This window comes from Pseudonaja textilis, chromosome 10 (assembly GCF_049901715.1).
Source record: "Pseudonaja textilis isolate UNSWEBS1 chromosome 10, rPseTex1.2, whole genome shotgun sequence".
Classification (NCBI taxonomy): domain Eukaryota; kingdom Metazoa; phylum Chordata; class Lepidosauria; order Squamata; family Elapidae; genus Pseudonaja; species Pseudonaja textilis.
Window position 1 is genome coordinate 11,894,669 of NC_141999.1, and position 14,728 is coordinate 11,909,396.

The 14,728-nt window shown below is 49.5% G+C and overlaps 1 protein-coding gene across 8 annotated transcripts in view; it reads right to left on the reverse strand.

The window, feature by feature from the left end:
* AHDC1 (AT-hook DNA binding motif containing 1) overlaps window positions 1-14,728 on the reverse strand; it is a 261,817-nt gene that overhangs the window by 22,577 nt on the left and 224,512 nt on the right. For all 8 annotated transcript variants that reach the window (XR_015744779.1, XR_015744778.1, XR_015744780.1 and 5 more), the window contains 2 exons: window positions 8,032-8,069; window positions 236-5,295 (listed from right to left, as the gene is read on the reverse strand). Coding sequence is in view for 2 of the 8 variants with exons in the window: in XM_087939720.1 (XP_087795846.1) it covers window positions 278-5,295; window positions 8,032-8,069 (5,056 nt within the window). In the remaining 6 variants the exon portion in view is untranslated. The remainder of the gene's footprint in view (window positions 1-235; window positions 5,296-8,031; window positions 8,070-14,728) is intronic.

The following is a 14,728-nucleotide window of genomic DNA, read 5'->3' on the forward strand; positions in this document are numbered from 1 at the left end:
CCATTTGCCAGTTGGTATCTGAGTTGGTGTCCACCGTTACAAAAAGTCCTTTTTTTTCCAAAAACCATCCACGGAGGGAACCTATTCATTTGTTTTCCTCCCCATTGTGCCGTGAGCCTCTTTGCTAGCCCCATTGGCATGACGACAATGAGCCTCCAAGCCCAAGCCCACTCTATCCCCGCACTTTCTCAAAGCACCCCCCCCTCCCCTCCCCAGGTCTTCCTCAGGCACCTACCCTGAAACAAAACCTCATGTCTGGTTGGCACTTCAGATGACACTACAAGGAGGTGACTGTGAATGTGTCCTCGGGATGCTGTTCTAGCATTGGACCCAAAAACGCGCTCTTCTGGGGTGCGGTCATGATTGGGTGCCCTTGGGGTGCAAAGCTGGGGTACCTATAGTTGTCCTGCAGCGGCAGCATCGAGTCTCTCGGGACCGGGGAGATATTTAAGTCATTCATCAAGGGGCAAATATAGGCTCCTCGGTGATGAACCCTTGCCATGTCCATGGGCTCCTTCTCGCTCTTGGAAGGGTTGCTGCTGGGGGGACTGGTCAAATGGGGGTTGAGGCAAGAAGCCTCGGGACTCCTCCCCATGAAGTCTAGCAGCATGCCCACCCCGGCTTTGTTGTCATAGGGAGGGCTGCGGGTGCTGGCCGTGGGCGAATACCAATAGCTGGGGTTTTTACAGCTGGGAGAATCATAGTGAGGCTGAGACATGGAGAGGTCCCGGCAGGCCATGTGGGGGGCCGAGTGGGGCAAGCCGGCTACCCCAGCGATGCCATGTTTGAGCGAGTCGCAGGCTGGAAGCTTCCGGATGTCACTGGGCCGCAAGTCCTCTTTGAAGGCCAGGGTGGGGGAGCAGTTGGGCGAGAAAGCTTTCTGCAAGCTGGCTTCGAACACCGTCTGCTGAGAGGGTGGGGCAGCCAGCTGGTGGGGCAGGGTGGGGAAATGCTTGTTCTCCAAGTCCGTCTGCCCCAGGCTGGGGGAGTCACTCTGGAACCCTTGCCCAAAGGTGCCGTCCGAAGGCGTGGAAGGATTCATGGAGTAGGGCCCTGTGTAGTCACAAGGATCGCGTTCGCTGAGCCCAAAGCTCCGGGACTGTGAAGGCAGAGGGGACATGCTGCTGTCCCCGCTGTAGTAGTCCAGCCCCAAATCTGTGCTGTCTTGAAACAGCGGGTTCACCGACTGGGATTTGGTGGGGAACTTAGCTTTGCCTGTGCCTCTTTCTTTTTTGGAGGTGCAGGCGCCCCGGGAACCCCGAGGCTGCCGAGCACCAGTCCCTCTCTTGGAGGGGTAGCCCCCCGTGGAGAAACTGAGATGGGCAGTATCAAATATGTCCACTTTCTTTCGCCTGCCCCGTCCTGGTTTGGAGCTGCTTTGGAATAAAACGCTCTGGTTCCAGTTATAACCTGGGGCTGAAGAAGACTCGTTCCAATCCATCATCAGCTTCTCCAAGCTAGAGAGGCTGGACTGCCCTTCGCTAGACGAAGCCTCACTGTTGGCCCTCCTGTAGCCTGATGGCTGGTTGAACTGGGTACTGTCGGAGGAGGATTCGGAGAAGGTCTCCGAGACCGTCTGCTGCTTGGCCTTCTGGGGTGTATAGTTGGAGATGTCTAGGATGACGTTGGGTTCGTTGATGTGGCAGTCAAAGCCCGGGTTGTAGAGTTGACTGAAGGACTCAGGGTTCCAGTCCAGGCCGTAACCTTGCCGGAAAGCCCATTGAGAGGCACTAGGAAACTGCCTACAGTTCTCTGGTGAAGGCTGGAAGGGGATTGAACTCTTAGGGACCATGTAACCCCCTGGCGATACAGTGCTTGCCCGGCTGTCACACCTCATGGGGGTGTGAGACGAGCTGGAGAACTGGCTGGGATCAGAGCTGTTGAAGAAAGAGGGCTTACTCAGGGACATGCTGGGCCCTGACGTCTGCTGGGTGTAGCTGACGCTGTGGGCACTGCTTGGGGAGGAGGGCAGGCTATTGCCACCACCATAGGTGAAGCTGCAATCCTTGTTGTTGGGACAGTCTTGGGTGGTGTGGTAGGACTTCCCTTGCTGAAACAAGCTGGCAGGAGTCACACTTTGTCCTCCAGTACTGCCATAGTTGCCATATTGTGCATAACTGGAGGCTGTGGTGGAGTGAGTAGTGGGTGACCTGGAGACAGCCGAGAGAGATGCCAGCTTCTGGAAGGCATCTGGGTCACGGCACTCCGAAGCAGCCTGGGACAGGTTGTAGCCTGTTGCTCTGTTGGGAGGGAACGACTGCCGGCTGACTGTGTGGAAGGGCACCTCGCTCGTGGCGGTTGTGGTGGTGGAAGAAGGTGTGGCTTTCCCACCCCGGCTTGAGTAAGATGCCATGCCTCTCTGGGTTGCGATAGCATTAGGCGGAGCTGTATATGTGGTTGAGGATTTCCGTGAGGCAGAGCGAGAATTGGAGAGGGCAAAGTCCAACAGGTCAGAGGAGTCATCGGAATCCAACAGGGAACGGAAATAGCCCGTGAAAAGGTTCTGCCTTTCCTGGCTGAGTTCAGACTGGGATGATGGATTGCTCCCCCCATAAAAACCAGTTCGGCTTGAAGAACTTGACTCCACGGTTGAGGAGTGGAAGGTTCGGGAATCGCTGCCTTGGTAGCTGCAATTCCTGTTGGCTTGACCGGAAAGGTGTCCTTGGTGGGACATCCAAAGACTTTCTTTTTCTCCACACCATTCTGAGGACCCATCACTGAAGTTCTGGCTGGGGTTCTGCTCAGGAAACAAGACCCCGTTTTTGCGAGATCGCCTCTTTCTTTTGGGCTTCTCCATGGGGTCCGGCTCTGGACGGCCTCTCTTCCGGGGATGAGCGGGGTCGACATGCATGGCTGTCCCCAGGACCCCCTTCTTCTTTTTGCCAATGCCTTCGAAGAAGTCGCTGAAGGAGCAACGAGAGGAACGGGCAGAGTGGCTCCCTCCACGCCCAAACCCCCCTCCTTTGCCACCTCGTCTGCGGAAGCCTTGTACTCGGTGCAAAAAGTGGGAGATGCTCTGAGTGTCAGGAGCCTGGTGGATGGAGTCGGGCTCGCTTGGGGTCCAGCAGCGGGGTGGGGAGCAACGAGCGGAGCACTGGCTCTGGCGGTTGAGGAAAGCTAGCTTGGCCAGTACATCTGAATAGTCCGCTTTACTGTCATTGGTGTCTGCAACGTAAGAGGGCTGTGGGGATGCCAACTTCTGTTTCCTCCTCCTCCGTTTCTTGACTTCTGGGGCAGGCTCCTTAGGTTTGCAGGGCCCCAGCATCAGGTTTTTGGGAGGCCTTCCCCTCTTCCGCTTCAGGATGATGGGCATTTCTCCTGGAGGAAAGACCACCACCACATTCCGGCCATTGTTTTTCATCTTCAGCAGTGGAGTGGGCTCTAGAGAAGGGGAGATTGCAACCTCTTTGCCTTCTACATTCAAGCTACTGTTGAGGGAGGAGACCTTGTACGTCGTCTTATTCCTCCTCCCAAGAGAGACGGGAATCTTGGCCATCTTTACCACCATCCGACGTATGCCACGGCATTTGGGCTTTGAGGGATTCAGGAGGGCAGCAGCCTTCTGACCATCTTCTGACTCCAAAGTGGAAACCATGGGATCTGCTACTTGATTTGCTGCAATGGTGGTCACTGGCATCCTAGCTTCTTCTGGTCGCGCCATGACCACCTCCACTGGTACAGCCACGGGGAGGACTTGGCTGTCAGTGACAATCTCTGTTCGCTGCCCTCGGCCTCCCCTACGACGACGACAGAGTATCTTTGGTTTATCTGTTCTCCGCAGAGCATATTTCCTGTGATCATCCCTTCCCCGCCCAGCCCCTCGCCTTACTACTCCTCTTAAGGAGCAGCCTCCAAGGCGGGCTCCAGGTTGTAGCGACTGTTCTCCTGGAGACTCCTGCCTTCCCAGATGGGGCTGAGAGTCTAGCAACTTGGGCAAAGGTGAAAGCAGCTGGGCCTCTGGATCCAGGAGCTGGGACTGGGAATCAAGCAACTGGTGGTCCAGGGTCCCTAAAGACTGGAGCCCTAGAGGCTCAGAAAGGGGTTCTAGGGACTGGAGTGATAGTGACTCAGAAAGAGGTTCTAAAGTCTGAAGCTCCAGAGGTTCTAGAGGCTGCAGCCCCAGCGGTGCAGGCAAGGGATCCACTGTCTGCAGGGCCAACGGTTCTGGAGGCGGCTCCAGAGACTTGGAATCTACTAGCTGGGGCTGGTGTTCTAGAGACTGTGAGTCAATTAATTGAGACCTTGACTCAGCCCCTTGGCTTTCTAGCAGCTGACGGTGGGATTCCGAATGCTGATCTAATAGCTGAGGTTCTGGACAGGCCAAAGAAGCCAGTTCGCTTAGGATATCCGTATTGGTTAGTTCAGGATAATCATTCGTCTCAGACTCGGAGCTGCTAGCTTCATCGAGGCTACTAGGAGCCTTCAGAACAGGACTTCTCTGGCTGATTTGGTCCTGGGCACCTTGAGTGTCCCCTTCTGTTTCTCCCGCGTAATGGCTAGATTGGGTCTGCTTGAGGAGCTCAGTTTTGGTGCTGCTTTGCACTGCCAGCTCCTCGGGACTGCGGATGCTGTTGGCCAACATGGGGGAGGAGTAGAAGCTATAATGAAGACCTTGTCCCCGGCCTTCCTCACTAAGCGGCAGGTGGCTATCAAATTGCAAGCCACTGCAGTCTAAGTGGACACCACAGCTCTTCAGGTCCTGGGAGAGTCGGTCAATGTCCTTCATAATGTCTATGAGCTGCACCACAGGGTAGAGGTTGATTCTGCCGTTGCCACACTTGCTTTTCAACAGGGAGATGATGCTGTCGATGTTGCACCTCCCCGAGGCCAATGTGGCATTGGAGAAAGTTTTGGCAGCTCTATCTTGCGTGGTGGTTTCCTCCAAGTCTTGGACGTCAGCAGGGCAGGCAGGGACACCGGATGCCAGCAAGTCTTCAGACTCGACACCGCTCTGGATATGGAGGCTTTTATACCGCTCGGCTGCCTCTGTATGATGTAAGGAACTAGATTTGTGCTCTTGACTTAATACAGTGCAAGAGCCTTCGGGGAAGCTGAGCATGCTATACGGCAAGGCTTTCTCTGCCAGGCACCCAGATGTCTTTTGCCCAGGATGTCCTGACTGAAAGAACTTTGGCTCTTGGATGTAGTCAGAAGAGGAAGTGCTGCGCAGAGCACCTCCGGTTGACAGTAATGCTGACCCCTGGGATTTCAGCCGCTTCCTCAGCTCATCTTCACTTGCGTGCCTCTTGGTGGAACAATTGCTTGGATGGACGTCTGGAAATGTGCTGCCTGAGCCTGGAAGAGGAAGCGGGAAGACGTTAAGTTCCTTGGCAACAGTGCTGGGTTTGCCATCAAGTCTGAAATATCCATTCCCCTCTTTTCTCGGTGAAATGAAGAAATGGTTAACCCACCCCATGGGACATTTCTCCCGCTCTTCTCTACATATCTTTGTGATACTACTGGGAGCAGGAAAAGCATCACAGAATAATATTACAAGCCCGGGAAAAATATTGCACATTATGAAAAAATTCAGTGTATAAGTAAGTATTGCCAAAAATTGTACCCGTTTTTGAGTTTTCCGACACTACTTAATAGGTAGACCTTTCAAACTGGCTTTCCATTTTGGGCAGGTTTCCCTCAACTTGCCTCGAGTCTATTTTCATGGTATAGCTCAAGGGTCTTCAAACTTGGCAAGTTTAAGACTTGTGGACTTCAACTCCCAGAATTCCTGAGCTAACATGACTGGAGGAGGAAATTTTAAAGCTTGGAACCAGGTTTTCATAATGTACTTTATGCAGCTACCATTAGGTTGATCTACTCGGGCTAGAAGAGACACCGCAAGGAAGAAGCAGATACACCTTCCAAGCATTCTCCCCCTCCACCAATGACTGGAAGACAAGTGGTTTTGCCCATTCCCTCCTCTGTCATCACAGAAAAAGAGAAGACAGTTGAAATTTGTTGGTGGCCAAATGGGACAGATTTTCTAGCTCTGTTCTTCCATCACTTTGAAGGAGCTGCATAGACCTCACGGATGAGACCATCCAAACACATATACACTTCCACCAAGTCTACGCTATTGTCTTCATGGATAGAAAGGGTGTGTGTGTGTGAACATTGCCCCAATCAGAGTAACTACCATGCAAATATTCTGCCCCTTGCCTAAGAAATTCTGCCCCCTGTAGGTTGATCTTGCCCCCTTGCCTAAGAAATTAGGGGACCCCTTACTCCAGAGGTCTCCAAACTTGGCAATTTTAAGACTTGTGGACTTCAACTCCCAGAATTCTGTATATATAAGTCTTAAAGTTGCCGAGTTTGGGGACCCCTGCTCTACTGTTATCAATGAAACCTCTTTGGAGATAACAGTGGAGGATCTCCTAACTTTTTAGACCAGGGAGCAAGCCCAACTTATCAGTTTTTCATAGGGGCAGAATATTTGTGTGCCAGATATAAACAGTTTCACAGCTTCATACAAGCTGGGTTTTGTAATAAACTCCACGTCTCATTCTTCCATGATATGCACAACGTGGATTATGCAGATAGAAATTGTACAACAAAGTTTTCCCAAACATGACAAGTTCCAAAGCTCTCCTCTACAATACTAGTCACCCCTCACTTCTGACCCAGGAATGATGGAAGTTGAAGCATGATACCTAGGGAGTGCCAAACTAGGGAAATGAAGAGGCTAGGAAGAAAAGAAGGGAGTGAGACAATGATCTAATCATGGCTTTACGTTAGTTGAAAGACGCTTAAGTGCTTTACGGATTATATTTAAGTTCCCCTGTGCCCTTTAGCATTACCAAGGAGAAGTGGCCTTGTCACACGGCAAGGTGACACATATTATGGATGCCTTGGATGGTGACAAAGGGGAAGGCAAGAAGAACTGATGGCCAGGAAGGGCATAAGTTGCCAGGAAGTTCTCATGTGCAAATTCCACAGAAATGTGTGCAGGAGCCCTTCCCTGAAGTGACCTCATTTCTAGTAAAGATGTGCTTCCTGCTGCATAATGCCCAAGATAAATGAGCAGAACAGTGATTGTTGTGATTATCATTCCAGGCACTACCACCCATTAGGAGCATGCTGGCACCACGTTTTGTCTCCATGACGCATATAGGCATGGAGTAGATCTGTAGACAGGTGTTCTCCTTCAGGCTAGTAATTGGGCCCTCTATCCACAGATCGGAACTTCAACTCATGAAGATCACTGCTCTGCTGCCTATGGGTGAAGAAGAGAATGGGGATACAGAAGAGGTGGGGATATAGAAGCCTCCTGGTGGGATGGGATCCCCCAATCGAAGGGAATGGCTCCCTTATTATAGGGGTTCCCTGAGCATGATGGAAAGCTGGGTGCAGAGACCTAGAAAGTTTGGGATGTTCTCCACTTGTACTGTGGCTTGTCAGAGATTCCTACTCCCCTCTTTTGATCAGGGGAGATCATATTGAATCCAAGTACTGGATACCATGGTGGTGCAGTGGTTAGAATGCTGTACTGCAGGCTACTTCTGCTAACTGCCAGCCGTTCGGCAGTTCGATTCTCACCAGCTCAAGGTTGACTTCAGCCTTTCGAAGTGGGTAAAATGAGGACCCAAAATTGTTGGGGGCAATAGGCTGACTCTGTAAACCACTTAGAGAGGGCTGTAGAGCACTGTGAAGCGGTATATAAATCTAAGCGCTATTGCTACTGGGATATCCAGAAAACAGTATAATACAAGATCATTGGTGCAAGATCAGAAGGGTGAACAATGTCAAGAATTGGGGTCACAAATAAGATCCAAGATCTCCCTACGACTACATCAGTAAGCATCCCCAAAGGTAACTAGATGCTATTTGAGAAAACATCAACCACATTAATGCTAATTTTTTTTTTCCAGGTGCAAGGAAGCAATGCTGTAAGCACAGGCTGTGCTTCATGCAAAATGCCAGGGAAACCTAAGTATGTCAAAGACCCCTGAAGCTACTACTTCCATTCTTGTTTGTTCCACTGCTATCTCTTGGGAACAGAAGGCAACACAAAATCCACATTTCACAACTCACCTTCTGTTTTGCTGCTCCTGCTGTTACACTTGAATTCTCTGTGGAGAAGAAGAGGGGGAAAAAAATCATCAACCAAAGATTAGCATGGCTTGATCTAGTCAGTCTACCAATCTCACTGTTCTTCTGCAGACCAAGGGTGGCACAAATCGGCGTCTACTTCTATTTAAGCCAAGACCCTTGGCTCAATGATAAGGTCAGAAACACGGCTAGACCTAGAGAATAGAGTATCTTGCTTAGGAAGTCCAGATCAGTTGCAGATGGCCAAAGAACAACCACCCAGGAGAAGGAACTACTCTCTGGCTTAAGCAAAAATAGCTTTGACAGTCCTGGGACTTCATGTTGCTGGCTAATCACAAGAGCATACCAGCATTCCTGTCTGTGCAGGAAGGACAACTCAGAAAGTTCCAGTCTAAAATTATGATATTTTTTTTGGAAATTGGTTGTAACACTCAGTTTTTCCTCCAAGCAGGGAGCTTTGCTGCATCAGACATCACAGTTTTAACAAAATAATAGAATTAGAGATCTTCTAGTCCAACCCTCTTGATCAAGCAGGAGACCTTTTTATACCACGCCACTTCTACCCTGGACAGAGTAACTAGAAACCTTGCAACATACTCTAAAGATGCCCGATGCCCCATTAGATCTACTGGAATGGAAGAGAGCAGAGATCCAGAGACAGAAGGACACTGACTACAACGACTCGGAATTCATTAGAAGGACTGGAACAAGTTGGTCAACATACAGTGAAGGTACTACTTGAGCAACTTGTAAACCTTAAGTTCTCAAGAACATTCTATGTCATTACCAGAAAGTCCAGTCGCCTTTTGAAAAATAGCAATAGCACTAAGACTTATATACCGCTTTACAGTGCTTTACAGCGCTCTCTAAGCGGTTTACAGAGTCAGCCTATTGCCCCCAACAATTTTGGGTCCTCATTTTACCCACCTCGGAAGGATGGAAGGCTGAGTCAACCTTTGGGGCAACCATGACCTGGATGACTGAGAATCTCCATAGACATTCTACGTCCATTTCCCCCCCATCTTGGCAACTTCCATATGAGTTAGACCACAGTTCCCAACATATCTGGGCACATCAGCTGAGGCTTATGCCAACTGCACTGATCTTAAAGGTGGGGTTACGACCTCGGCTTGCAACCATTTGTTTAGTGACTGTTTAGTAAGTTCCAATGGACTTTTCACACTTATGACGGTTGTATAGCATCCTTGTAGTCATGTGATCAGAATTCGGAAGCTTGGCAACTGGTTCATAGTTATGATGGTTGCCGTGCCCTGGTGTCACAACCTTCTGATGAGCCCGATTGACTTTACAAATGTCTTACGAATGTAGAAAGACAGCACCCACCCATCTCCTAGAAGAATGAAATATTTGGAGGGATATTAAAAAAGCCAGGATAAAATATTTCCCCTGAAAGAGAAAGAGAAATCTTAAAGGAGACAGAAACTCAGCCCCAGCTCCCTCCCCTCCAAACAGATATTTTGTGTCCATTAAAGACTGGACCATCCTATCTACAAAACAGAAGACCTTCAGCTTCAAGGGTGATGGGATTAAGGCTATGACCCTCCAGGACATAATAGGATTAACCCACTAGCAGCAGAGCTCACCATATTGCACAATCTACCAAGGACATTGCATCAGAGTCCAAACTTCAATCAAACCTGAGGCAACCTATAGAGCTAGCGATGACCCCTACGACAGCCAATAGGATACATGTTCTCGCACAGGAACAGGAAGCTCAAGTGCAAATCCCAAGAGAAGGTGTAAAAGCCACCCACTCTCAACTCCATGTGGTTGGCTGCACCGGAACCACCCATGTGGCTCTGCTTCCTCAGTAAACCGTCTTTCTAATCAGCCTCCGTGTTTGCAGTGTCTCTCTCCCAGCTTGGAAGTGAACCAGATGGATATTTCTCCCCACTCTCACTTAACAACTGCACTAATTCGCTTAACAACGGTGGCAAGAAGGGTTGTAAAACTCACTTAACAACTGTCTTGCTTAGCAATGGAAATGTTAGGCTCCATTGCACTTGTGAGTCCAGTTCTACCTTGAGCGGATGCTCATTCTCTCAAGCCTCCAGGGATAACACCCTGCAAGAGAGAGAATGGCGGGGAACATGACCCTCAAAATCGACAGCATTAAAAGAGAGAGAGAGAGAGAGCAGGGGAAAACTGCCAAAATAACCCACCGTTGCCGATCAATGGTTTTTGAGGATATATGGGGCACCAGGAGAGTATAGAACGTTAGCACCCACCCCTCTCCTAGGAGAATGAAATATTCTAGGAAATATTTAAAAGGCAGAATATTATATTTCCCCAGATGAGAAAAGGAGAAACATGTTTTAAAGGCAAAGCAGTTCCATGCAGCTCCCTGCCCACCCCGCTTCATCTCCAGGGTGATGGGATTAAGACATGGCCCTCAGGACATGATAGGATTACCCATCTCACCACCTGGCACCTGAGGAGGTTGCATCAGCCATCACTCAGGTGAAGCCATGTGGTCCAGGTGAAGTCTAAGGCCCCGCCCCTGGGAGTCTGACAGCCAATGGGATACATTTCTTACACAGGAACAGGAAATAGTAAGGTGGGGCCCAACAGAGGGTATGAAACCAGGGGATTCTGAGCATCTCTTCCCTTTTTGCTCAGGAGCTCCAAGGCAGGTGGTCCTGTCCACCATTAAACCTTCTTTCCAAGCAACTTCCAGTGTCTTTTTCCCCACTTGGAACTGAACCCAGAAGGATATTTCTCCCAAGAAGAGTTAAAATAGAGGAGGGGTTATCTGCCTGGCACTGCAAAACTGGAGCATTTCAACTCTGAATATTTGGTAGAGGCTTCCACTTGAGATTTATGATTATTGCCCCACCTGGGAGGAATACCCTGGCTGCTGTTTTCTCTCCTTTCCCCCCCCCCCCTTCTCAACTCTCATGCAAGAGAGCCTTCAAAAGCTCATGTATTTTAATAGAATTCATCATTAAGGTATCTGGATCTGATGTTGCTTTTGAACATCCTCATTTCTCACCAAAAACACCAGGCGGGCCAAAACAGATGTGATGCGGGAAACCAGATTTATTGTTGATTTTGAAAACATCTAAAGCCGGTGCAGAACAGTTTGATTTCAACTGGGACAACTGTGCTGGGAAAGAGGATTGGTGGTTGTTTTTTTTTTTAAATCTAACCCTCCCCTACTGCTGTTTTTCCCATCTAAAAATCTGCTGTTTTTCTTTCTTTCTTTCATTTTTATTTTTTTGCAAGACAGACAGGCAGACCGAGGCATGATAAGGATACCTTCCCCTTCAGCTGCAAAATGAAAAGCAGCTTCTGTGGGGGTAGGAGGAGAGGTGTTAAATGGAGAAAACAGCAGGGGGAAAATGCTAAACATCGTCATCTCCTGGGACTCTTTAAAGATGGTAGGAGGTTTGATCACAGCCTGTTTAGAGTTTGAGAGTCACGGGGAATAAAATCCTTTTAAAAATCCAATCGCCATGAAGATCCTGAATAACATTTATCCCCACCCCCCACCCCAAAGAGGGCCGTTCTCCACCCCGCAAAGATTTCAGCAACTTCACAGGCTTGCTCGGAAGTCAGCCATGTAGTCTCTAGCAAATGCATGGCACAGTTCTGTAGACCAAGCTGGCTTGTGTCCTTCTGCTTGGATTTACGCTGGGGTAGATTAAGACCAGGAAAGGGGGAGAAAGGCAAAGATGCCATTGCAGCCCCCAAAGATGCTGTCTTGGGCTGGCACAGGCAACCATTCAACTGTGTAGGTTATATCTCATGGATGAACATAGGAGAAAAGGAAATTGTCCTGCCTGCTATCTATCTATCTATCTATCTATCTATCTATCTATCTATCTATCTATCTATCTATCCATCCATCCATCCATCCATCCATCCATCATCTGTCTGTTTACCTACCTACCTATTATCTATCTACCTATTGTCTATCAGTCTATCTACCTATCTACCTAACATCTGTCTTTCTATCAGTCTATCTACCTACCTACCCATCAGTCATCTACGGTGTCTATCCATCTATGATATCTACCTACCTACTTACTTACCATCTATCTGTCTACTTACCTACCTACCTACCTATCATCTACGGTGTCTATCCATCTATGGTATCTACCTACCTACCTATCATCTGTCTGCCTACCTACCTATCATCTGTCTGTCTGTCTGTCTGTCTGTCTATCTATCTATCTATCTATCTATCTATCTATCTATCTATCTATCTATCTATCTATCTATCTATCTATGATGTTGGGAGGAGGGAATCACCCTGATACAAATGGGGATCTCATCTTCTGATTCAATGCATAGATTACCCCATAGCTCCACAGATAAGGGAACAACCGACTGTGATCCTAAGAAATCAGCGTGCGATGGGTGCTCCAGATCAATACCAAGCGTCCTGCCTCCAGTCACCTTTGGCAGAGGCTTTGAGTGGCCCATCTCCACTAGGTGTCTCTAATGAGCCACAGAATTTCCTGCCAGGTCTGTGAAATGGTTAAAAAGTCCTCCCGAAGTTATTCCTACTCTCTTGTTTAAACTTTCTGACCTGGCTGTTCTACTATTCTGGTCTGACCAAAAAAAAAGAAGAAGAAAAAAAAAAGAGAAGAGGCAACCTTTGTGCATTTGCCTTTTGTGTGTATGTGTGCATGCGCATAATTGCCGAGGGGCAGCCTGCTGAAACCTGGCTGAGAAAGCATGCACCTGGCACGAAGGTTTTAAAAATGGATCAGTTACACCGGCCTGCACCTCCCCTCGCCTGGGGTCTGGAAGGAAGAAAAGAAGGACAGATGGGGAGCCACTGAGAGGAAGAATGGAAAGTCTTTGTTTGCAATTTCCTTCTGAGCAGAGAGAAGTAGTGTGTGTGTGTGTGTGTGTGTGTGTGTGTGTGTAATACTCCATTGGGCCAAGGCCTGAAGATTTTGCCTCAGACTTAACCCAGGTAATTCCTAGATTCCTCCTGAACCATTTGCTTTTCCCTATTTAGAAAGCCCCTTTTCCTGGTCTGCTCAAAGAAGGTTAGGGCGGCCAAACTCTTCCAGGTAACAGAACCTTTGATGGTGCCTTCAAGTCAACACTGAGTGGCGGGATTCAATTTTTTTTTACTACCAGTTCTGTGGACGCGGCTTGGCGGGCATGGCAGAGGAAGGATACTGCAAAATCCCCATTCTTTCCCCAACCCACTAACCTGCTTTCCAGCTCTGTTCTCCTGTGCAGGGCAACCAAAGAAGACCCAGCTGATCAACTGGGACTTGAGAGGCAGAGAATAGACTGGGGGGGTGGGGATGGGCAGGTGGTATTCAGCAGGTTCTGACCAGTTCTGAAGAACCGGATGTGGAAATTCTGAGTAGTTCAGAGAACCAGCAAATACCGCCTCTGACTGGCCCCGCCCCCATCTATTCTCCACCTCCTGAGTCCCAGCTGATTGGCTGGGTCTCCTTTGGTTGCCCTGCACAGGAGAACAGAGCTGGAAAGCAGGTTAGTGAGGTGCGGAGGGAAGGGAGATTTTAGACTATCCTTCCCCTGCCACACCTACCAAGCCACACCACGCCCACCAACCCATCCCCACAGAACTGGTAGTAAAAATTTTTTGAATCCCACCACTGGGACGGGGCCAGTCAGAGGTGGGATTTGCTGGTTCTCCGAACTACTTAAAATGTCCGCTACTGGTTCACCAGGACTGGTCATAACCTGCTGAATACCACCTCTGACACGTTGACGCCTGATCATTGGCCTGACGAAGTCCTTGCCGTTTTCTTGGCGTGCTTTCCGAAGGGGGTTGCCATGGCCTCCTTCCTAGAGCTGGGAACAAGAGCCTGGTCCAAGGTCACCCAGCTGGCTTCGTGCCCGAGACTGTACTAGAACCCCCTGCCTCCCAGTTTCTAGCCTGACAACCTTCACCACGCGACAAAATTATCTCTCCCCGCAGGCTTTTCCTGGGACCAAAGTGGGAAACGCCGTGCTGTGAGTGGGTTTCCTGCTCAGGCAAATGCCCAATAATGATTTTTTTTTTAAAGGCTCGTTTTTCTCTCGGAAGCTTTCAGCCCTAAATATTTGGGGCCGCTGGAGGGGGATTTGTATGACCATATAACTTGTCTCACAACGGTTTCTTTGGTGACCATTCAAAGTGACAACGGTGCTGAAAAAAGGGACTTAAGTTTTTCAGAGTTACGACCTTTACCACATCCAGGGGTCGGCTGCTGGCGGTTCGCAGGGAGAGGCCCTAGGTAAGACTCTGTGCAGTTTGGAGAACTCCCAAATTCCACTCCTGGCTGGCCCTGCCCACCCCTCCCCTCCCAGGAGTCCCCAGGTGGCCCGTTTTGGATGCAGGTAAGTGCAGGGTGTGCACAGAGCCTCAGGGAGGGTGAAAAACAGCCCTCTCGGAAGTTTGGGAACGCCAGAAATGGACCAGTTTCTAGCTTCCAGAGAGCCTCTGGAGCCTGGGGCGGGCAACTCCCCCCCGCCCTGATACAGGAGGCCGACTAGGCCACACCCACCATGGATACGCCCACCCAGCAACCGGGCAAAGAACCCGTTGCTAAAATAATTCTAAGCCCACCCCTGGCCTCATCCCCATGATCATATGATCAGAATGCAGAAGTTTGACAACTGGTTCATATCAATGGTGCATTTCAAAAAAATTTTATCACCGGTTCGGTGGGCGTGGCTTGGT